The sequence below is a fragment of the Mixophyes fleayi genome, chromosome 2, assembly GCF_038048845.1.
Source record: "Mixophyes fleayi isolate aMixFle1 chromosome 2, aMixFle1.hap1, whole genome shotgun sequence".
Taxonomy (NCBI): domain Eukaryota; kingdom Metazoa; phylum Chordata; class Amphibia; order Anura; family Limnodynastidae; genus Mixophyes; species Mixophyes fleayi.
The window spans coordinates 43,396,530-43,421,859 of record NC_134403.1 but is presented as its reverse complement, the minus strand read 5'-3'; the positions used below and the strand labels follow the sequence as shown (position 1 = coordinate 43,421,859).

General features: G+C 42.7%; 1 protein-coding gene across 4 annotated transcripts in view; it reads left to right on the top strand.

The window, feature by feature from the left end:
• Positions 1 to 25,330, top strand: part of LOC142140899 (protein mono-ADP-ribosyltransferase PARP4-like) — a 219,748-nt gene that overhangs the window by 83,802 nt on the left and 110,616 nt on the right. For 3 of the 4 annotated variants that reach the window (XM_075198875.1, XM_075198873.1, XM_075198876.1), the window contains exons 29-33: positions 464 to 559; positions 3,929 to 4,024; positions 11,474 to 11,515; positions 21,359 to 21,400; positions 25,118 to 25,162. In XM_075198875.1, the coding sequence (XP_075054976.1) occupies positions 464 to 559; positions 3,929 to 4,024; positions 11,474 to 11,515; positions 21,359 to 21,400; positions 25,118 to 25,162 (321 nt within the window). The remainder of the gene's footprint in view (positions 1 to 463; positions 560 to 3,928; positions 4,025 to 11,473; positions 11,516 to 21,358; positions 21,401 to 25,117; positions 25,163 to 25,330) is intronic. The other variant, XM_075198874.1, reaches the window with a different exon arrangement.

The window sequence follows — 25,330 nt, the reverse complement described above, 5'->3', positions numbered from 1 at the left end:
TGGGTCCTGGCATTTCAAGTAGATGTTACTTTGACATAATCACCTACCTAAACATTGTTGCAGACCAAGTACACCCCTTAATGGCAACGGTATTCCCTGATGGCAGTGGTCTCTTTCAGCAGGATAATGCACCTACCACCCTACAAAACTTTTTCAGGAATGGTTTGAGAAACATGAAAAAAAGAGTTCAAGGTTTTGACTTGGGCTCCAAATTCCCCAGATCCAATTCGATCAGGCATCTGAGGGTTGTACTGGAAAAACAAGTCTGAGACATTAGATTTATGTCATAGTAATATGAGAAATGCATGTCCAGCACCAGTAACCACAAACCTCTTCCATCACTTTTTAAGCTGACCGCATGTACTCATAGATACTGATTACAATTTTTGCTCTAGTTTGGAGATTGTTGGTGAATTTGGTGATAGTAAATAACTTTGTTTTTGTATCCATTGATCTCATACAGATGAAGAAACAAGAGATGAAGTCTTTCATTATTAATCTCAGTAAAGAACACTCAATTGTGACCCAATTCACAAGCTTTGTTGCAGTAGAAAAGCGGGTGAGTGTGAACGTTAAGCAGCCATACCTGCCATAATGTATTTTAATGAAAATTTAAAAGAAGAACTTTACTAATTTGTATGTGTAAGTAATGAATAAATCTACAATATATGGGAATTCAACAGTTTCCGTCAAGGCTTATGGGATATGTTATCTTACTGTGTCCCTATTTACTATCAGAGGATTATTCTTGTTTTCTGCATTTAATCCACTTGAATCAAAATGTATAACGCTCAAAACATTGTTCCATTCAATAAACAAGTGGGTAAGAAAATCCTGCTGGACATTATTTTACGGAAATGGTAACGGGTACGGGCTATGTTCAGTGCACAGACCAGAGCTATAGCCATCATTTCGGTGCTGTATGTGATTATATACACCAACATACATTCTCTCACTTGTACTAAAATATCACCCAACTCGACCCCTCCATTCTGCACTCATTACATCATCCCATTCCTGGTTACAGAACTTGTTTAGACTGCACCCACTTTGTGCAGTTCCCTCCCTCGTACAATAAGTCTTTCCTCTAGTATTCAAACCTTCAAGCATTCTCTGAAAACTCACCTCTTCAGACAAGTTTATAATATTCAACCACACTCTTAACTTCCCTAGGTTACCTTATTACCACACTATACACAGTTCACAGAAGACAAAATCCATTTGACCAACATTGTTGTGTGACTGGATTATACAGCCCACTAAACGCTTTATACATTTGCAATCTGGCTGGACCAATATGCAATATGTATCACTTAACCTCATGTATCAGACTCCCAATGTCCCATAGATTGTAAGCTTGTGAGAAATGTGATTTTGCTAAGATGACGCCATCTTGTTACCTTATAGCCATTTTGTTCTGTTATAGCTTAAAGACAGATTAGATGCACCTGTTTTGTAGGAGTAATTCATTATTTGCAAGGCTATGCTTATAACCTTGGACATAGCAGACAGGAGATAAGCCAACCCCCCTGGGGAGTTTTCTTGTGTGATAATGAGAGAATGTATTAACATCTGTGTAAAGGGAGCATGAGTGGTTTAAACCTTTTGGGGGTGTAGTTTTCTGTAATATGTGATTTTTGCTATATAGATAGGGACTTGTAACTAATAAAGCAGAATTTATTGTACACTCAAACCATGCAGTGTATTTAATTCTCTCCAGCTGATGAGCTCATAACTGATAGACTGGCACTTACAGGTGAACAATCTGATTTAGATTTGACACTTGCGAGCAGAGCTATCTTGCCTCTCTGTCTGTATTATGCAGTATTGTTTTATTACTGTGTTTCAATTATATACGGCTGCAGAATTTGCTGGCGCTGTATAAATAAATTGTGATGATGATGTGCACTACAGAGCTTGGTTGCTGCAGTTAGCTATCCCGATCTTTTAAAATAATTTGTCATATGGTGTTTACTATCTTAAAGGACCACTTAATTGTTATTTGTCCTGTATAAAAGAGCTATTTTTTAACATTCACAAGTATATATAAAGTTTTCAAGTGCTTACCAGAAACTGAAGATATTTTAGGAAAACTTTGTATCAGTTAGACCCAAAATAAAGTTTGTATGGACTATGTCGCATCTGAGAAGAAAAATCACAAAACGCTGACAAATTTAGCACCTAATATAAGTGAGTACATTGTAGTTGCAACACTGCTATACCCCTTTATTTTGGGTCCATCTGCTACAGATTGCCAATGTATGAAGTTCATCCAGAAGCTTTTCTCTAGTGCTTCTATCTCATCCTGGCAGCGATATATGAACTCAAATGTATCCATATGTTACATTATTCATTATTACACAAATGTTCTGTTACCATATTCCTACATACATGGATGTGATTGGGCCCTGGCTTAGATTTTACACCATGACTCTTTAGTACCATTGTTGTTCTGTAATAAATACATTTTAAATTATTTTCAATTCATTTTATACAATGTAGCTTTCTATGTGTATATCATGGCTTTTTTTCCATGCAGTTTTCATAATAACACAGGGGAGTCTAACCTTTGCAACTCTGGTATTTGAATGCACTTTTTATTCTTCAGTAAGTCTTTACATAGACTTGTGACATTATAAAAAATACAAACACATACATACAGATGTCCCACCCTTAAAGCTACATACTGTTTGTGGGATGTGGCCATTAGGGGTTTAACTAGGAGTACCACCCCTTATTTAGGCATTGGATCTGAGTGGCGTGATCGGAGTATTAAAATAGAGCCCAGCCAAATGAGTTAAAAGCTCAAGAATAGAGAGAGTAATCCTATGAACCACTGTGAGGAGCATATATGCCAAGAGAATAGAGAGGGCTGAACTCCAGTACTTCCCATTCCTAACTGTGACCCAACAAGCTGGGGAAGTGAGTATTGTTCGGTAGTTGACCAACTCTGTGTATTTGAAAGGCTGTAGAGAGACAATAAGCAGAGTCCTGAATGGAGGCCTAGTGAGAGCCAATCAGGGCCAAAGACAGTGTTAGTGCATTTATGGGCATCTTGTACCAACCCTGAAACTGCTAAATTAACCCAAGCTGCAATAAGGACAGGTTGGAACACTGTTCTCATTCATGGGATGTCCAGAGGGAGAGAGGGACCTGCCACTTTACAAGGGAAGCTGATATAAAGGACAGTACACAGGACTAGAGTAAGTGGTGTTATCCCCAAGGTATGAATTGTCAGCTCTTGGGTAATTACAAGACATAACACTTCAATTTATTGAAGCTGACAAGTAGTGCAGGCGGATTTAAATAAAGATTGGGTTTTATCACAAGTTGTATAGAACTGTATTGAGGCGCTTATGATGGTCCACTATCCACCTGATTCCAAACGTGTATGTCCAAAGACCACATAGCCCAGTCATGTGGAGAGTCTCTGCTAGCCTGAAGATACCCTGAGTGGCAGAGGGTTTGTACACTGCTGCAGATTACACCTAAAGCTTAAGTGACAGAGCCCAGTTGTGCACCAACATCACCAACACCTTTGGAAAAACGGATGCACATATAAACGGGACTATAATTATGCGATGTGGTTACATTTGTCATGGTACATATGGTATCAAGCTCTCCGTTCAGTATTCTGCACAGTGAACGGGAAGCAGTCATGCTTCTGTTACCATAATTCCAGCTTTTAACTGAAGCAAATAAACTGTATATTTAAGAATAATCCTATTAGAGTACATGAGACTTTATAATGTTTTTTCTGCATTGCTTTTTAAGGAAAATGCTTAAAAACTTGATTGTTTAATATGTTGTTCTAAATTTAAGAGTTTTTGCTATTGATACTAGAAACAAAAATGAACAAATTGCATTTATTGTATCTGGAATTTGTGGCATTCGTAATGGAACGTGAAAGTATTATTTTATCTTTCAGAGTGCGGAGGAAGACATGAACATTGAACCAAATGTGTTTCAAATTATATCTGCAGAAGATGTGGACATATTGCCGTACATGGACTGGACAGCTGATGTATGTATGCCTTTGTCACATCTGTGTTTAGACAGTGGATGTGGTGTACACCTATAGTCTATGACTGAGAGGCTGAAGGAAAGACGTGAGAAATAGGATGAGAACTAATGTAGGGCTGTGTCCCTTAAACTAAAGAAGCTGAAGGTTGGGAAAAAAGGCGGTGACCAGGAAGCAGTCAGATCTTCATGTTTTGGGAGCATGAAGATTGTTGGAATCACATTAGAGCAGTTTCGGTAGAATGCAGTGAGAGAATACCAGATGGACGGGGTGAAGCAAAGACTGAGGTGATGGGTAGAGACAGGGTGGTACCTGAATGAAAACTATAGATGAGGTACTGGCTTCTTTGTGATTATTGCATGCTAGTAAGAGGAGGAAAATACTGTATCAGAGGAGATCTTTTACAGCTCTGTTTAGTAATAGATGGACACTGGAAAGAGGCAGCAAACAAGGTAGAGGGAGTCACAAACAATGTGCTACATACTGTTTTCCTAGCTGGCACATCAATAAAAGTGAAACTGTTAAGAAATACCTACTTATTGGCTTATAATGTCACCCCATCATGTAAAATCCTACTCTTATCTCCACCAGGTAGACATACCACTTTGTTAGTATTGCACTCTATGAATAGTAATGTACAGTATACTCTCCACTGCTTTGTTCCAAAAATGGTGATATTATGAGTTTTATTGTTGCTCAATCTACGTCTAATAAACCTAAGGCATTTAAAAAAAAAAAACTACCTTACCAATCTTAGGTTTATTCTTTGTAATAAAACTTGGAACCAGGTGGTATTTAAGATTCCTTTCCCTTTAATAAACAATTTGTGCTTTTGGAAGTAGTATTGTTGCTAGATCCTGGTCGATTGGATTGGCCAGTATTTGTTATATATACAGTATTTATAATTGACTGAGGCTGGATATTATATACCATTAAGATTGGAACACTGCTGGTATTGTACGTTTTATCGACTTTTATATATTTATAGATATAAAAATATACACATGAAAAAAAAACATATGTAAAGCAAATCAGCTCTTTTTATCAAACAAGCCTTGTTATATGCTTCATTTACCTCAGTTAATTCTTTCTTTACTAGATATTTGTGATAAGCGTATGCCCAAGTCATTGTCATTAATTTATTTATAACGGGCTTAATGTTTTTCTGACTTCCGTTTCATATTTTAAATTGAATGGTAATTTGTGACCAAAGTGGTTTCCATGTATTCAGATAATCTTCTAAATAATGAGTCAACCCTGATATAAATTACCTTTCAGAGGGTCCTTTAAACTCTTTCATATATTGTTGAATGTTAAACATAAAACTAATTAGATTCGTCTTGGGTGATAATATCCTGTTCAGAAGGAGTATAGTTTAGACTTTAGATCAATGATTGGGTTAACCGTGAGATGTTAATACATACTTATATCATTAACTTGTTTATTTACCCAAAATTATTATGCTATTCCATAATTACAATTCCACTTCTTTTACACAGTTTCAGTTATCATATATAAATCAGTTTCTCAACTCCTCAAGTCCTTCCTTCTATTTGGCTGAGGGATAGAGTGTCCTTAAATTTTAGCTTGTCTAAGGGTAAAAGTCATTGTGTTCCCACAATGACACCTTTGCTTGGTGCAATTCTGTCAAACTTTGACTTATATGTGATATATTATCACTATATTATTTTATTGGCCTATCTCTAGGTTCAAGGGATGACCTGAAATAGTGGATCCTTTTTATAGAACCATATATAACTCTTGTCCTATTTGTTGGAGCTCTGTAGTAGCTGAAACGCCCCCCTTGAGGGAAGATTTTATAAACCATAAATACAGCAGAACACATAACTAACCGTATGTAAAATACTGTTGTGTACAAAGTATGCACTAGTGTGGTTATAACTAAAATGTGCTTGCAAAGTACTACCAGTGGATGGTCCTTCCCAACTTTCTCCTGCCTCTGCAGGGAGTGTGGCGGATCCCATGCTTGTGTCGATGGGCCAGTGTCCGGCTAACCTGTGGTCGCAGTCTCAGAGGAACTGGCCTGGATGCGACATCTAGCGGCTTCAGTACAGGGTTTGGTTTCAGTTTCCTCCTCTCTAGAGAGGATGTTGGAATCCACTATGCCATATTCCTCCTATAAGTTCAGATGGGTTACGGCGCCTGGTCTTGCACATTCCCAAGGCATCATTACCTGAGACTGTGGAGCCTTCTCTATTTGCACGTCAGTCCCAGTTGGAGGATCTGTTGGGTGAGGCCTGGTTGTCACCGAATTGGAAGTTCCAGGTTTCGCATCAGCTGCAGTCCTGAAGTTCTTGCTAAATGTGGTGCGCCTCCACGGGTGGAAACTCTTGTTGCACGGTTGGCTAAGGTCACTGCTTTCCCTATTCCCAAAATGGTGACTCTTGACCGTAATGTTGAGGACGTTCTTAAGTCCAGTTTCATAGCAGAGAGTGCCACTTTAAGGTTTGCTTTGGGGTTGGCTTGGGAGATCACAGCTGTGGAACGCTGGTCAGAACAATTTTCGAAGGATTTGTTGTCTGGAAGAGTTCTGAATTGCTTCCTTTGGTGGAACAGATTCAGAGGGCTATGAAGTATTTGGGGAAGGCGGCCCTGGAAGCAGGATTGAAAGGGGCACGAATTTCTACCTCTGCGTTCACGGCTAATCGGACTCTCTGGCTTACGTCCTGTGAGGCTGATGTGGAGTCTAAGAAGACACTCTTGAGGCACTTTCTTTTTCTCTGAATATTCTGTTTGGGCTGGAGCTTGACATCATTATTAGTCAGACGACAGGAGGTAAAAGTACCTTCCTTCCTTGTTAATGCTTCTAACCCCAAGGTGTCCAGGCCTTGTTCCTTTCGTTCCTCCAGCAGGTCGCGGGGTCATTACTCCAGAGATCAGTCGTCCGCTCCCAGGGGTAGTTTGCAGGCCTGGTTTGCTTGGCGTCCAACAGCTAAGTCTGCAGACAAGCAGTCAGCGTAATGGGCATTCTGCCTACCTAGAGTCTGGCATGGTGGGAGCCTGTCTTCACATCCGGGATCAGTGGTTTCAGTCTACCACATATGCCTGGATGCGGAGAATTGTGGACCAGGTTTACTTGATCGATCTCCTCAGGTTTCCCTCCAGATGGTTCTTTTCTACGAGGCTCCCCGTATGTCGGACGAAGTGATTTGCTCTGTGAGATGCCATTCACTCCCTGATTTCTTCCAGGGTTGTTATTCCAGTTCCAGGATCTCAAAGTGGTTTGGGGTTTTATTCCAACTGGCTTCTCGTTCCAAATCCTAACTGTTCGTTCAGTACCCTGAGGTACTCCTGTCCCATTTCCAGGTGATGGCACAGACTCTGGAGTCCTATGGTTGGATTCACAACCTCAAGAAGTCCAAATTGACTCCGTCCAAACAGATGATTTTTTTTTGTGTGCCTTCTGTTCAACACTTGCAAACAGCAGGGTGTTCTTGCCACCAGACAAGATTCAGGCCTTGTGGAAATTGGTAAGGTCTCTGTTGGCTCTCAAACAGACCTCTGTACACTTTTGAATGAAGATTCTGGACAAGATGGTATCAACTTTCGAGGCAGTTCAGTTTGCTCAGTTTCATGTACAGGATTTTCAGCTGGAACTCCTCTTGAAGTGAAACCTATCTCACCTGAGTCTTTCCAGTCAGGTGTTCCGTCTTTCTCCGCGGGTTTGTCAGTCGCACCTTTAGTGACTGTAGAACGACTGTTTCTGCAGGAGTCACCCGTTCTCAATCTTGGATTGGACCTTGGTGACAACGGGTGCCGAAAGTCAAGTTAGGGCCATCATGGCACTTTTGATACCAGGAGTAGAAAATTGTGAGGCGGACTTTCTGAGCAGGCACACTCTTCATTCCAGTGAATGGTATCTCCATCCAGAGATGTTTCGCGAGTTGGTGGACAAGTGGGGTCAACCGGACATCGGCATGATGGCGTCTCGGTTGAGCCAGAAGGTCGTGCTCTTCTGCTCCAGGACAAGAGGTACTCGGGCTCTCTTGGTAGATGCCATGTCTGTTCCTGTAACGCTCTGGTCCCACAGATAGTACCTGTCTCGTTACCTGCAGTCCATTCATCTGGAAACTGCCATGTCCCAGCATCAGACATTCTCCAGTTCATTCATTCAGCTATATTCAGATCTGTGCAGGTGCAAGCCTATAGCACTTCAGGACCTCCTCCCTCTTTTTCATTGGCTAAGCACTTCTGGAGCACTATTTAAACCTCCTGGATTCACCTGTCTGATGCCTGTTCTTCAAGCTCACTTCCTGCAGCCTGTGGTTCTGGTTCCAGTTCTCCTTGTGGTTTGCCTGTGTTTCAGTCTGCTCTCAGTTCGTGGTCTGTTCTAAACCATCGCTGTTCCAGTACCTGTCTTACCATCTCCAGTGTACTTCATCGTGACAGCTCCAGTTCTCTCATCGCCACCACTCAGAGCCGCTATTACACCTGTGACTCCTCAGCTGCTATCACGAGTTACCTCTGCTACTCCAGCCTGCTTTCAGTCTCTGGCCATGTTGAACTATCGCTGCTCCAGTACCTCTATTACCATCTCCAGTGTACATCATCGTGACAGCTTCAGTTCTCTCATCACTACCATTCAGAGCTGTTATTTCATCTGGGACTCATCAGCTGTTGCTACGAGTTACCTCCATCACTCCAGTCAGCCTTCAGCCTCTGGCTGTGTTGAACTATTGCTGCTCCAGTACTTCCATTACCATCTCCAGAGTACTTCATAGTGACAGCCTCTGTCCTCTCGTTGTATACCACAGAGAACCTATTCTCCTAGGGACTCATTGGCTGCTGACCATCAGCCTATATTATTGTTGTGCCTGTATTTATACCACTCATCTGTGCACTCCATCATCTCAATCCACTTCACCTGGCTCCCCCACATCGTTCTGCTGTACACTCACTCATGGGACCGCAACCTGCAGACTTGGTGCAGCTAAGACTATACCTCCTTGCGGGGGTTCCTGGTGAAAACCACTTGTCTGTTAGACTCCGCGCCCGTGGATGGGCTTAGCCATGTTCAGCAGAGCCAAGGGATCAATTTCCTGTAAGCCAACCGTGACAGTTCCCCAGTGGTTAACTTGTTACCTCCAGTATCTATGTTACTGAGAGTTTTGAAGAAGGTGAAGAGAGAGGGTGTTCCAGTCATTCTCATGGTGCAGAAGTGGCATCGGAGGGCCTGGTACACAGATGTTCTCTCAATGGCAGTGGGTCAGTCATGGCTTCTGCAGTTCCGGCCAGACCTGTTAAGTCAAGGACCATTTTTTTCATCTCTGTTTATGTTAAAAATATGGATGTCTGGCTTTAACGGCGTGGCTGTTGAAGCCATGATACTTTGCGCTAATGGTTATTGTGAGTGTGTGATAAAGAACATGCTTCAGTCTCGGAAGCTAGGTTCGGCCAAAAACTCATTGTATCTACAGAACGTATATTGCCTGAAGTGAAAGGAAGGGGTACATTATCTCTTCTTTTGGATTATCCAGGCTGCTTATGTTTTTGAAGGGCGGACTGGCTGCTGGTATGCACCTTAGTTTGCTTAAGGTTCAGGTGTTAGTTCTTTCTGTTGTCTTTTGAAACACAACTCGCTTTGATGCCTGATTTGCAGATTTTCATGGAGCGGGTGGTTCATGTGCAGCTTCCGTATGTTACTTTGGTGGCACCTTGGGTTTTAAACTTGGTGTTGAATGGTTTGCAGCATTCCCATTTTGAACCCTTAGACATGGTGGATTTTAAGTTTGACGTGGAAGACAGTCTTCCTTTTGGCCATTTCTTCGTCTAAAAGTGTTTTTAGAGCTCACAGCCTTGTCCTGCAAGTCTCCTCTACTTGTTTTTCATGAGAATAGGGTGGTTCTTTGGACCAAGCCCTCATTCTCCCTTAAATTGGTGTACGGGCTCCACATAAATCAGGACATTGATCATTGCCCTGATCAAATGTCAGTCTTCAGAGGACGAGGTTTCTCTTTGTGCTCTGGATGTGGCCCGAACTTTTGCGTACATTGTGCATAAGCCTAAGGATCTTTTGGTTCTCTATGATGCACACTAGAGAGGCTGGCCAGGCACTAAGGTGAGTATTGCTCAGTGGATTACGGCTGTAATCTGTCAGGCTTAAGATGGGACTGGGAAGTATTTTTCAGATAGTTTTCAGATAGTCTTCGTATTTGACTGAGCAGCTGTGTGGTGCGGCCACCTGGTCCTTGGTTCACACTTTTACCCGGTTTTACAGGTTTCATGTGTTTGCGTTCGGTTATGCCAGTTTTGGAAGAAGGGTGCTTTGTGCCGTTTCATCATAGCATTCCTACCCGTGATGGTGGCTTTCCCCAATGTTCCTGATGTACCCCAAGGGAGGTGTGAGAAAATAGAAGTTTTATACTTACATAAAATCTGTTTCTCTTAGTCCATTGGGGGACACCGTGCGTTCACCCGTGACGCTCTAGTTTCTCATTTTGTGTGACATGTGTTTTTGAAAAAGAGGATCTTGTTATTTACCTCTTTCTCTGTGGTTTTTCTCTCTATTTTCTCCCTTTCTGTGGGGCTTGGTTAAAAATAAACAGACCTAACAGGAACAGGAGTACAGAGGAGGAGGAGCTAGGATGAAGTGTAATCTTTCTTACAGTACCCACATGCCTATCCCCCTATGGACTAAGAGAAACGGATTTTATCTAAGTGTAAAAATCCGATTTTCACTGGGATGACTGCGCATGTAAAGGTCTGTTCCCCAGACTGGAAAGTCTGGGGAACAGAAAGTGGATGGCCAGTGATGGGCCCAATTTTGCTGCCTGGGTGGCACTGGTAAACGAGGCTGTGGGACATGAGCGATTCACCTTCCAGTCCAGAAACAATATGCCTAAGTATTATAAAGTCCGGTCTCGTTGGGTGAAGTCTAGATTTGCAGTGAGATCACTAGCAGCAGATTTTGATCCACCTTGAGTATCCCCCCCTCCCATCCTCTTCCTCTCTCTCCAACCCCCTTTTGCAACAATATAAACCTACTTCTGGTGTATATGTCTCTATTGAATAACTGAATACTAGGGTTTGGGGCCATGGTGCTCGGTGGGGTTTTAAAGGGGAAGCTATACCTGAGTGGGCCAAATGTTATATTGGATATTTATTGAACTGTGTGTTGCATATATGACTAATGATTTATATATATTTCTGTGCAGAGGGTTATACTGAAAAGAACTGGAAATGTTTGCTAAGTTAATTATGTTATGTTGCATCTGTATTGTTTGAAAATTGGAATAAAAACAATTGATTAAAAAAAAAAAAAGAAGGTTATACCTTCTGTATGCAGGCACTAGCTAATTCTTCACCTGATCTACAATACGCTTCTCATGCTGCTAATAAATGTATAACTTTATGGTTAAATATGTAACTTTATCCATGGGTAACTATAGATTTTCTTATTGTAATGTATTATTGTAATATTTTACTTTGTAGCCTGATTCTCTTATGGCTGAGGATTATGTGAGACGGTTCAAGGTACTTAAATTTTATTTAATATCTCATTCCTTATATAGTTTGTAAGGCTCACACCATCGATCACATCTTTTGACTGACATCAATGAGTTGCTGCTTTCCACACTGGGTATTTTAGACTACAGTGAGTAAAGCGGCAGTGAGGGATTGGCCAAATGTAGCTGGATATAGCATTTGAAAATATAGGGCCTTATTCATTAAGGAACGTAAAGGGCAATACCTGCTGTATGTTGCGTCAAATTGCTCTGTGCATGCCGGGAAACAGACTATACACCAGGGAAGTGTTTTACATTTTTCTCAGAGTGCAAAAGCACTTACAGCAGCCCTTGATTTCATGGGCAGAAAAGTGGGGGGAGGAGTGCATGCACATAGGCAATGTACAGTAAGGGAGTGCCAAGGTTGAGCGTATGCAGCAGTGACTGATTTAACCTTTGGACATCTCACAGGTATTTATTTTTCAGTAGTATCACTTGCACCCAGCCACAGGTCAGGTTTAAGTGCCAAGTAATAGTGATGACGAATGTGTATGCATGCTAGAACATGTGTTTGCAATCAAGAGAAACTGTAAAAATGCATTTTATGTACGGTATATATATTTTATATTTATCTATGTTCCATATACATTTTGAATAAAAACTATATATATATATATATATATATATATATATATATATATATATATATATATACACAAGTTAACCCGTGCATGATACTCATGCATTCTAGTCAAATCAAGCTACTTAAGGTCTTAAAAAGGTTCTTGTCATGCATTTGGGCCTAGCCCAGGCCTCCTCAGGGGAAGAGCGTTACTTCCCGACGCAAGCGGCCTTTTTAATGTGTGTTCATGAGGTAAAATTACCTCACGAAAATGAGTTTGACCCCTCAACTCGTAAATTTAGCCTTTACTACCCCTCCCACGGGGGGAAGGAGGGATGATGGAAGTTAACTGACTTGACTATTCTAATTTTTTTGTCAAATAATGTCAGTATACCAAATTTCAGGTCAATTGAATGAGCCCTTTCTGAGAAAATAGTTTTTTCCACACACACACACTAACGCAGCCTCATGTGTGTTCATGAGGTAAAATTACCTCACGAAAATGAGTTTGAGCCCTACCAAATTTCAGCCCTTTTTGAAATTTTTTTCCCACACACACTAAGAATTTAGTAGGTCAGTGTATAACTCCGCCCAGCAGGTGGCGCTGCAACTTGTTGTTTTTTTTCACACACACACAGACAGACAGGCGCCACTAAGCATTTATATATTAGATATATATATATATATATATATATATATATATATATATATATATATATGCATTTATATTTATACCGATCATCCACAACATTAAAAGCACCTGCCTAATATTGTGTAGGTCCTCCTCGTGCCACCAAAACAGTCCTGACCGTTCAGACATGCACTCCACAAGACCCCTGAAGCTATCCTGTGGTATCTGGACATTCATGGCTCGGACTTGTTTTCCCAGCACATGCCACAGATGCTCGATCGAATTGAGATCTGGGGAACTTGGAGGCCAAGTCAATACCTTGAACTCTTAATTATATTCCTCAAACCATTCCTGAACAATTTTTGCAGTGTGGTAGGGAGCATTATCCTGCTGAAAGAGGCCACTGCCATCAGGGAATACCATTGCCATGTAGGGGTGTGCTTCATCTGCAACAATGTTTAGGTAGCTGGCACGTGTCATAGGAAACCTTGGGTCCTGCCATTGATCTGAATGTTACTAACAAAACATTACCCAGAGGATCACACCGCTTTCAACGGCTTACCTTTTCCCATAGTGCATCCTGTTGCCAGCTCTTCCCCAGTAAATGATGTTCACGCACTCGGTCGTCCACATGTTATAAAAGAAAACGTGATTCACCAGGTCAGGCCACCTTCTTCCATTGCTCCATGGTCTAGTTCTGGAGCTCACGTGTCCTATGTAGGTACTTTCGACGATGGACAGGGGTCAGTATGGGCACTCTGATTGGTCTGCAGCTACGCAGCCCCATACACGACAAGCTGCAATGCACTGTGTGTTTGTTAGCAGTCTCGGCGGCCGCAGGCACCGCCGTGACTCTCGCCTCCTTCCTGCAGGAGTCCCGGCCGTCGCTATGACGACCTGGACGTCATTTCCGGGATCTACCCGACCGACACCAACAGCAGTAGCGCCGTGTCCCGGCGGCTGGGTACAGCCGGGCGCGTGCGCGGGGATAAGCAAGCCTGTGGGCTAATTAAGTAATTTTAGTAATCTCACCCCTGTCCATGTGATCTCAGTGCCAGGCTCTGATTGGCTGGTACTGGTATTTAAGGCAGTGAGGTCTGCAGCCTCACTGCCGGTTATAGTTTCTGTATCCAGTCTGCTAGCCTGCTCTCTGCCCTGTTCCTGTCTATTAGACTTGCTGTTGTTTACCCGTGTATGACCCTTGGCTTGGATTTGGACTTTGCTTGTGAACCTCGTGACCCTGACCTCTGGCTTAAATACCGACCTCCCTGCCTGCTCATGACCCCTGACCTCGGTTTGTTTATTGGTACCGTTGTCTGCTGCCGGCCCCTGACCTCTGCTTGGATTCCACTCCGCTTGATGGGTTCTCCCCGGCCAGTACACACTTCACGACCCTCTGTTAGTCTGCAGCCCAGTCTGTCCCCACCATCAGGGGCTCCAGTGAACACCTGACTGGCAGAGTAGACTTCGGGTTGTGTTCTGCCGGCTGGAGGGGTTCCTAACATTATAACCGGCCTAAAACAGACGTTCCGGAGACGAACTTTGAGATGGATGGAAGCGGAACTTCACCGTCTCCGGCGCAAGCCCTAGTGGGCCATGTGGAGTCCCTGTACCAAATGATCCAGGGATTGTCTGAGCGTTTGTCCGTTCAAGAAGAGGCTGCAACCCACTCCGAGTTCTACCTGTGAACCTAAGATGAATTTGCCGGATCGGTTCTCCGGTAATAGATCCCTGTTCCAGAACTTCAGGGAGAGCTGCAAGCTCTATTTCCGGTTGAGACCCCGCTCCTCCGGTTCAGAGCAACAAAGAGTCGGGATTATCATTTCCCTCCTACAGGGTGACCCCCAGTCTTGGGCCTTTTCCTTGCCGCAGACCAGTCCTGCCATGCAGTCAGTAGACGCTTTCTTCGAGGCATTAGGTCTACTGTATGATGACCCGGATCGAATGGCCTCCGCTGAAGCTCATCTACGGGCATTGAAACAAGGCCGGCGGTCGGCAGAGGAATACTGCGCTGAATTTCGTAGATGGTCACCTGACAGTGGATGGAATGACCCTGCCTTACGCAGTCAGTTTAGTCTAGGTCTGTCAGAACAAATTAAAGACTCCTTGGTGCAATATCCGTCTCCTACCTCACTGGAGGATCTGATGCACCTCTCCATTAAAATTGACAGGAGAATTAAAGAGCGAAAATCTGAAAAGGAGGCATCTTCTCCTCCATCTGCTCTGATTCCTGTTTCCACGGATGATGAGGAGCCTATGCAATTAGGAGCGTATCGTCTCTCTCCCGAGGAAAGAGACAGGAGACGATCACAAGGTTTATGTCTCTACTGTGGCAATAAAGGCCACTTCTCCCGTTCCTGCCCAAATAAGCCGGGAAAAGAGCATGCCTAGGGAATGAGGGGAAAGTTCACCTAGGTATGCAAATTGTCTCCCCGAAAAATGCTGTATTGATCCCTGCACAGCTCACGTTCAGTGCTCGTTCTGTGGACCTGTCGGCCTTCATTGATAGTGGAGCTGCAGGCAACTTCCTTGACATCGGGTTTGCCCGCTCTGCTGGAATTCCGATGGTAAAACTCAAGTCTGCTATTACTGTCTGTGGTTTAGATGGAAGTCCGTTGCCTGGTGGCAAGATTTCCTGGGAGACCCCACCACTACAGTTGAATATTGGAGCTCTCCATTCAGAGTCAATAACCTTCTTCCTGATTGACTGTTCGTCGGTTCCCTTGATCCTGGGCCACCCATGGCTTTCCCGTCATAACCCTGTCATGGACTGGGTAAAAGGAAAGATTGTCCAGTGGAGTTCTTATTGTACACAGTCTTGTTTGTCACTGCCCCTGCTTATGATTCAGTCTATTCTGGAGCAGCTTCCCTCACAATATCATGAATTCTGGGATGTGTTCTCCAAGAAGGCTGCTGATACCTTACCACCACACTGTGACTTCGACTGTGCCATCGAGCTTATTCCTGGTTCCCTAAGGGGAGCTTGTACTCTCTCTCTGGTCCAGAGACTAAATCCATGCAGGAATACATTGATGAAAACCTGGAGAAAGGCTTTATCAGGCCATCTAAATCTCCCGTAGGAGCAGGATGCTTCTTTGTATCCAAAAAGGATGGAGGACTAAGACCCTATATAGACTACCGGGGATTGAATCTTATCACAATTAAGAACACCTATCCCCTTCCGCTCATCTCGGTATTATTTGATCAATTGAGAGGTGCTAATGTCTTCACAGAAATCGACCTTCGTGGAGCGTATAACCTCATCCGTATCAAGGAAGGAGATGAGTGGAAGATGGCATTCAATACGTACTCTGGCCACTACAAGTATCTGGTCATGCCGTTTGGCCTTAGCAATGCGCCTGCAGTGTTCCAGGACTTGATCAATGAAGTTCTTCGGGACTTCCTTAGTTATTTCGTGGTCATCTATTTAGATGATATCCTCATCTATTCCAGATCTTTGTCCGCACATCAGAATCACGTCAAACAAGTTCTACGAAAATTGCGAGAGAACCACCTTTACGCCAAGCTGGAGAAGTGTGAGTTCGAGGTGCAGAAGGTATCCTTTTTAGGTTACATAATCTCTTCTGAGGGATTCTCCATGGACCCAACTAAGGTTCAGGCTATTTTGGATTGGGTGCAACCAAACAATCTTAAGACGGTGCAGAGGTTTCTGGGCTTCTCCAACTATTATAGAAGATTCATTCACGACTTTGCTGATATTGTGGCTCCCATTGTCGCTCTGACCCGTAAAGGAATGGATCCAACTATTTGGTCGCCCCAAGCAGTAGCCTCATTCGAAAGCCTGAAAAAGGCCTTTGTCTCCGCTCAGGTCCTTAGACACCCGGATCCAGCTAAGACATTTGTTCTTGAGGTCGGGCCTCGGACGTTGGTGCTGGTGCCATCCTATCGCAGAAGGATCTTCATACTAATCGTCTACACCCATGTGCCTATTTCTTCCGTCAGTTCTCCTCAGCAGAAGCCAACTATGATGTTGGTGATAGAGAACTATTGGCAATCAAATGGGCCTTCGAGGAGTGGCGGCATTGGTTGGAGGGTGCTTCACATCAGATCTCTGTCATTACCGACCACAAGAACTTGCAATATATACAATCAGCCAAACGTTTAAATCCCAGACAGGCCCATTGGTCGTTATTCTTTACCCGGTTTAATTTCCTGATCACCTACCGACCAGGTTCCAAAAATGTCCGGGCAGATGCTCTGTCCAGAAGTTTCTTGGCACACCACATTCCAGTTACAAATCCAGAGCCTGTTATTCCTCCTTCAGTAATCCATGCTGGGTTAACCCAAGATCTGAGTATCACACTTCAGAGATTCCAGAGATTAGCCCCTGATACTACTCCGGAGCGATGTCTCTTTGTTCCAGTCCATTTAAGGAAGGCGGTTCTTGCAGAGGTGCATAACAGTAGGTCTGCTGGACACCCTGGAATTCACAAGACGCTGGAAATCCTGTCCCGTACGGTCTGGTGGCCATCCTTGTGTGCTGACGTCAAGAGTCATGTCCTCTCATGTGAGGTTTGTGCCAGAAACAAAGTCCCCAGGATCCGTCCAGTAGGTCAGTTAGTTCCTTTAGCCATTCCTGCAAAACCATGGACACACTTGTCCATGGACTTTATAGTTGATCTACCACCTTCTGCAGGACACAATACCATTTGGGTCGTGGTAGACCGGTTCAGCAAAATGTCACATTTCATTCCATTAACCAGACTGCCTACTGCTCGGGATTTGGCCGTCTTATTCATTCAACATATTTTCCGGCTCCATGGACTTCCTACTGACATCGTCTCCGATCGGGGTTCTCAGTTCATAGCCCAATTCTGGAAATCCTTCTGTACCCTTCTCGGAATCAAGGTCAGTTTGTCATCTGCATACCACCCTCAGTCAAATGGGCAAACTGAAAGAGTTAAGCAGTCACTTGAACAGTTCCTCCAATGTTATACTTCAGAATTCTATGACAACTGGTCCTCTTTGCTGACCTGGGCAGAGTTCGCCTACAATAACTCATCTCACTCATCTACTCAAACTTCCCCGTTCTATTGTAACTTTGGTTTCCATCCCAGGGGGTAAATGTATGAACATGCGGGTTTTTCAACACCCGCGTGTTCAGCGATTAAATTTCAAGCGGTAGCTTTTAGATTGAAGATTCCTGGCTCTCTGAAGATCCCCAACACGTTTCATTGTTCGTTACTTAAACCAGTATTATACCCGAATCAATCCCAGCCTACAGTGCTTTCTGTGGGAAATAGGAACATACCCAAAAAATTTTTGGTCCAGAAGATCCTCGACTCTAAAAGAGTGCAGGGGCAGGTGCACTTCCTAGTACAGTGGAAGAATCGTGGATTAGAAGAGCGGTCCTGGGTTCCGCGGAGACAGCTTCATGCCCCTAAACAGCTGAAGGAGATCTTCAGGAAATTTCCAAGAAAACCTGGATGTCGGGGTGCCTTGACCCCTCTTTAAGGGGGGGTACTGTTAGCAGTCGCGGCGGCCGCGGGCACCGCCGTGACTCTCACCTCCTTCCTGCAGGAGTCCCGGCCGTCGCTATGACGACCGGGACGTCATTTACGGGATCTACCCGACCGTTGCCGGGGTGTGCGCAGGGATAAGCAAGCCTGTGGGCTAATTAAGTAATTTTAGTAATCTCACCCCTGTCCATGTGATCTCAGTGCCAGGCTCTGATTGGCTGGTACTGGTATTTAAGGCAGTCTGCAGCCTCACTGCCGTTTATAATTTCTGTATCCAGTCTGCTAGCCTGCTCTCTGCCCTGTTCCTGTCTATTAGACATGCTGTTGTTTACCCGTGTATGACCCTTGGCTTGGATTAGGACTTTGCTTGTGAACCTCGTGACCCTGACCTCTGGCTTGAATACCGACCTCCCTGCCTGCTCGTGACCCCTGACCTCAGTTTGTTTATTGGTACCGTTGTCTGCTGCCGGCCCCTGACCTCTGCTTGGATTCCACTCCGCTTGCCTGGGTTCTCCCACACTTCACGACCCTCTGTCAGTCTGCAGCCCAGTCTGTCCCCACCATCAGGGGCTCCAGTGAACACCTGACTGGCAGAGTAGACTCCGGGTTGTGTTGTGCCGGCTGGAGGGGTTCCTAACAGTGTTCTGACATGTTTCTTTTAAATCCAGCCTTAACTTTTTCTGTAATTTGCGCTACAGTAGCACTTTTGTTGGATTGGTCCAGATGGGCTAGCCTTCGCTTCCCACACGTATCGGTGCCCATAACCCTGTTCCCGATTCACCAGTTGTCCTTCCTTGGACCACTTTTGGTAGGTACTAACCACTGCATACCTGGAACACCCCTCAAGATATGCCACTTTCTAATGCTAACCATCAAAATTTGGCCCTTGTTGCGCTTGTCCAATTTTCTTGCATCCAGCACATCCACCTCACGAACTGACTGTTCTCTTGCTGTCTAATGTATCCCACCCCTTGACAGGTGCCATTGTAACCCATGTTATTCACTTTATTTATATATTTATTGGTAGAACTCAGTGAATATCACAACTTCACAAAAAGTAGTTCCAATGCTTCAGTTTACTAAATACACTTTCATCATTCACCATTTATTTTAACTGAACCTCATCCTGTTATGGGTCTGGAGAAGGCTTTCATTTTTGTGTTGCATGGGCACAGTTGTGGTTATTTCTAGTATGAGTAGCTGTGTTTCCAGTATTTTGCTTTGACATGATGCTCTCTGCAGGACACCGATCTTGAACGTTATTCCCCTTTTTCACATAAGTTGTGGTGGCAACTGCTGCCAACAAGGAGGTCATAGAGATCACCAGAAGAGGAATATATATATAAATATATATACAGCAATGGTAGTTGGTCTCACTGGGTGCAGCAGCAGAAGTGAGATGGTATTCCCATAGATCTTTGAAACAACCCTGACCTTGGTGTGATGACTCTCGTTGGTACTACTCTGTAATTTTACTTTGCCCTAGTTCAACTGCCAATCTTCGAAATGTTATTCCCCCATTGCCGAATCCACATAATCTGTGTTTGAATATGTGGAGTTTCAGAGGTTATAGCCATGTAGAAATGGTTTTTGAGATTATTTTGCTTATAACATTTAATAACAAAACACTTCAGAATTCTAAAACAAGGTTAGGAAGACATTTTACTCTGGCGGCATAAGAGAGGTGAGAGTACAAGAACTGCACAAAATGTCCTTATTCTTCAATTTTTATAGCATGGATTTGAAAAGGACTGACCCTTAAATCTCTCAGAGTCCAGGTTCCAGCATTAAGCTCCTTCCTGCTCATAAGTTTGACAGTACAGGACATAGTTCCTACATGGAATCCCGCACAGAAAACTTCAGGTGAAACCCTTTGAAGAAGGATTGGAAAAGTACACATACTTTTCTGTCAAGAACCTTACATGAACATTTTGCAAGATATATTAGCTCTAAAATCCAACCCTCCCTTTTAGGTTCCTGCAGGCAGTCAAGTACATCAGCCCCTAGGTGAGATGCATTCGTTTAGTGAGAAAGGCCAAGATGGAAGAATCCCTTGAGGGAATATCCCTAAGATGGGCAACTCTGAAGGATATATATCTGCCAGATGGGTTGGAGACCTGCAGACACTATGGTGTTGGAGACTTATAGGAACATTTTCCTGGATAACCCGAGTTTTTGCCAAATTTTTTTCTTTACATTTCATATGGATCAGGAACTGATCCTTCCCTCCTTTTGTCCCAATACTAAAGCATTTTAAGGAGTAGGCAGAAAAGTCAAACCCCAAATAAGACAACCTTGGCAAGGTGTTTGAACGATTGTATCGTTATGGCATTTGAGGCAAAAGTGAATAAATAGATTGTAAGCTTGCGAGCAGGGCCCTCTTACCTCTTTGTCTGTATGTTAATATCCATTCTTGTTTTCTTACTATATTTATTCCCAATTGTAAAGTATGGACAGCACAGTGACCTAGTGGTTAGCACTTCTGCCTCACAGCACTGGGGTCATGAGTTTGATTCCCATCGATTCACAAGTGATATAAATATCACTTGTGATTTGAGAAACATTGGATTTGAGTATAATAAAAGGTGGAATGTAAATGGAGCATAGTTAGAAACACAATGTAAATTCACAAACTGAAAATTTCTCTGTAATGTATCCTGATCACTAATGTAATATTCCAAAAGTCTACTTTCATGAATTGAATATTTCTAATTGGCAGAATGACTAATAGAGAAAGAGTTGCAATGGTACTTGTTTTGTAGACTCTTGTTTATAACTTTTCATGTACAATATGTATGTATTTAATTATGCACACACATGTACTTACAGCATGGGGGTGAGTTCCAGCGCTTCTGTGTAATTGTAAGATTACATTATGAAGAGGAGAAATGACATGAGTGGGAGGGCGCCTGTCCAGTGCTTAATTTAGGGTATAAGGACAGTATCTTGATTATTGGAGATTCTGATGTAAATGTTTGTGATAAATGACTATAAAGATAGATAGCAATGTATCTGTTAAGATGGATCAGGCTATAATGTATAGTGAGTGACACCATGTAACCTGCCAAAATCAAGTGAACAATATTCACTATTCTGTTCTCTGATCACTAATGTTATATTGCAATATTTTATTTTCAGGGACTCGAGGAAGGCAATTACGAGATCTACGACAGTGTCATGGTACATTCTTTCTACTGATGTAGTTGTTATTATTCATTTGTCACTTTTATTGTTTGGTGTATTCTCTTTTGTTTTATTTTTTCTGTCATGGTCAGGGGGAAATTATGTTTACCATTATGTTATGCACAACTGTTTGTAATAAAACTGGCCAACCACTCATATATATATACTATAGGTACAGTTATCCCCTTGTGTTATACCATTCCACGACTAAGGACAGGAGACTCATAGTTTCAAAAGCATGTAAGCCTTTACACTCTCGTGCCCCTGACATTTTGGCCAGGCTTCATCAAAAAGAGAGATAAATCAATATTCATATACAGTCTCTGTACCAGCTACCCACCACGTCCTCCTTGATCCGCTGCTGTCGGAAATTAAAATCTAAATGTAATATTCCTCGTCTAGCCACTCCACATACCTGCAGGTACCTGTCGAGCTCTTTGGATGTACCTGCAGTACAGAAAGAACCAAATAGATTTCTAATCAGTTTCCCAACTCCTTTATTGCCACCTTCTTCTTCATAAGTTTTTTTTCTCAGATATTTCTTTGAAGCCCTGTAAATCTTCTATGACTGTTGGTTTTAAGGTGTACATATAGTCACTATTTGCCGGACTAGGACTTGGATCCATTTTTAAAATGTGTGTTTTATTTGTTCTGAGTATTCTCTGTGTTAATTTGATTCTTACCTTAATTTTTCCTATGGGTGAGAGTACGCGTTAACGCCTGTATATCAAACTCTTTTGCAGATTTACTCAGAGTTTATGTGAGAGAAAACTGAATTCATTTGCTGTGGACATTTGTTTGTCGTTTACCTAAATCTTTCTACTAAGGTTAATGATATTGGCGTTAGCCTTAGTGGGTTTGCTCTTATTATTACACTCCCTAATCACTTCCCCTCTCTTACATCTAGGTTTCTTTTTACTTACTCCTATTTCTTTGTTATCTTGGTCTCATTCTGTGCTACCCCTTACACTCACTGTGTACCCCATTTTGGTATGGTCTCTTCTCTTGCAATCAGAAGAATTGCCCTGATCCTTACTGTGTTCCCTCACGCCTCTTCAAGGGACTAAATCTATTCTCCGTTTGGTAATTGGACCACAAGTCCTTCCTTCTATTTGGCTGAGGGATAGAGTGTCCTTAAATTTTAGCATGTCTGTTAGGAACAGCAGGTAACTGCTGTTCCCTTTTGGGCTGCTGCAGTGTTGTTTTCAGCCTGAGTGTGATCACCTGAACTCCTCTCACCTGCAGCTCTATCTGTCACCTGTCCTGATTGGCTACTACTGGTTTAAATACCTGTCAGCTTCACTCTGCCTTTGCCGGGTATAGCGTTCACACGCTTGCTTCTCCGTGCTCCTGGTTCTTTGATTGTCAGTTTCCTGATTGATAACCGTTCTGACCTCTGCCTGGATACCGACCTTGATTGTTTGCTTGTGACCTTGACCTCTGCCTGGATACTGACCTTGCTTGTTTGCTCATGGCCCTGACTTCTACTTGGATTCGGACTCTGCCTTTTTATCTGAGATCTCCTCCCATCCGCAGGATCGTGGTGTCAGCTATCTGCTCCATCAGACTCACCTGTGTCTGCAGTGTTTCACAGTACAGATTTACTGCTCCATCTGGCTCTGGCATTTTCCCTGACACTGTGCTGCTCTCTAGCTCCATCTCACACAGGCCACAGCTGGGACTACACTATCCTCTACTCCACACTGCCAATCTGTAATACTGGTGGAGGTTGGTACTGCATCCTATTACTACTCAGTGTTCCTGCTTTATCTGGTCCAGGAGTATCTCTGCTCAGCATCCCACTGTCAAATCCTCTGTGGTGCCTACCTACCGGAGTTGAGTTATCACTACTCGAGAACAAGTCCTGGGGACAACCGAGTACCGGTAAACATATCTGGTTCTATGGGAAAGGGGGTTGCTATAGGTGAAGCTCTCGTCAACAACAGGTTCTGATAACTCAACTCGTAGGGTGATTTGTGACATTGTCCAAGAGTAAAAGTAATTGTGTTCCCACAATGACACCTTTTCTTGCTGCAATTCTGTCAAACTTTGACTTATATGTGAGATATTATCACTATATTATTTCATTGGCCTATCTCTAGGTTCATGGGATGACCTGAAATAGTGAATCCTTTTTATAGAACCATATTGTCCTCTTGTTCTACTTGTTGGAGCTCTGTAGTAGCTGAAACGTCCCCGTTGAGGGAGGGTTTTATAAACCATGAATACAGTAGAACACAATATAACATTTATGTAAAATATGCTATTGTGTACAAAGTAAACACCAATGTGGTTATAACTAAAATGTGTTTACAAATTGCAGAGAGCAGCTGTTATAGCCAATGATCAGCAATGGCAGGAATATTGTTTACGCTCTGAGTAACATTTTAATAAAATCATAACCACTTCACATTGTGGTTCCAACCAATAGCATTGCATAGATTATTATATCTAAAATACTAAGATGTATGTAATAGCAGTGCTTTTTTTGTAAGAAAAAGGTTCCAGAACTCACATCACGTAGTCAATCACTGTACACACACCCACACTCGTCCGTTGTATAACGAAACATAACGTTCGTCGCCCACAGTAGACACTCAGCTCGCGACCGCACAACCAATCACAAGCTGAGCAGCGCCACAAGTCGAGCAGTGCCATTACAACCGGTGTGGACGAAGTACGCATGAATCAGACTCGACACACAAGCAGCCCGCATGCACCGTTTTAATGATTTTGCCGCCAACCTGCTACACTCGACAGGGTGATTCAAGTCCATGTGGACCAAACATCAACTGTTCAAAAGTTACTTTTAAAACTTGGAAAATCCGTCGAAAAAAGGTGCCGGAACTCAGTTCCTGTGAGTTCTATGACAAAAAAAGCACTGCGTAATAGTATATGACTTTCTCATGAACATGCCAGGAAACGTTAAGGCAGCTGGAGGCACAGAGGATCAAACTGCAAAACTGATGACCTGGAAAGAGCAAATAAATACAGCCAGTTTGGTCACAATATGCTCCAAAATGAATTTGGCTCTACATAAATTGTGGCGAAGTAAATGTGACAACCTGTTTCTAAAACACACCACTGCCTGTGCAATTGGTTAAATAAGATTAAATTGTTTCTCTTGGTCTAATGTGAATGTAAAGGGAGAATAGTGAGAGACACAATTTAACCTAATGAAATTAACAAAAGACTCTATAATGTTTTCTGATCACTAATGCAACACTCTAATAGGCTCATTTCAGGACATAAATATTTTTAATGACAGGAAGGCCTAGAGGAAAAGTTATGTGGCATTGAAATGGTACTTTTTGTAGATTTCTGGTCGTCACTTTTCATGTATGTATTTATTTGCTTTTTTTTTTTAATTAGGAATTAATTGTACAAGAAATGCACACACGTACTTACAGAACAACTGCTCATAGCAATATTTGTGTATAATTGTAAGATTACATTATGAAGAAGAGAAATGACATGAATGTGTAGGTGCCTGTCCACTGCTAAATTTAGGGTATACAGACTGTGTCTTTGTGATAGTTTTAGATTCTAATATAAATAATTGTTTCTTCACATTACCAATGACTTTTAAAATGCATCAAGCATAAGGAAAATTGAGATATAAAGGATATCCTTTAACCTGTCAAAATTAAGTGTACAATGTTCACTGTTCTGTTCTCTGATCACCAATGTGATATTGCTGTATTTTATTTTCAGGATTATGAAAGCATTTCTAGTGATGTATTGAGCTACGAAAGCGTGGTACGTTCTATTTGTTGTCTCTTCTATCCTTTTTCCCCTTTGGTCTATATGAGATTCATTGTAATGTTATTAAATGGTTGGGCCTATACTGGCCATGTACTAAAATAATAATAGATGTGGCACATGACAGTGACATGGTACGTTCTTTCTACACATGTGGTTGTCACA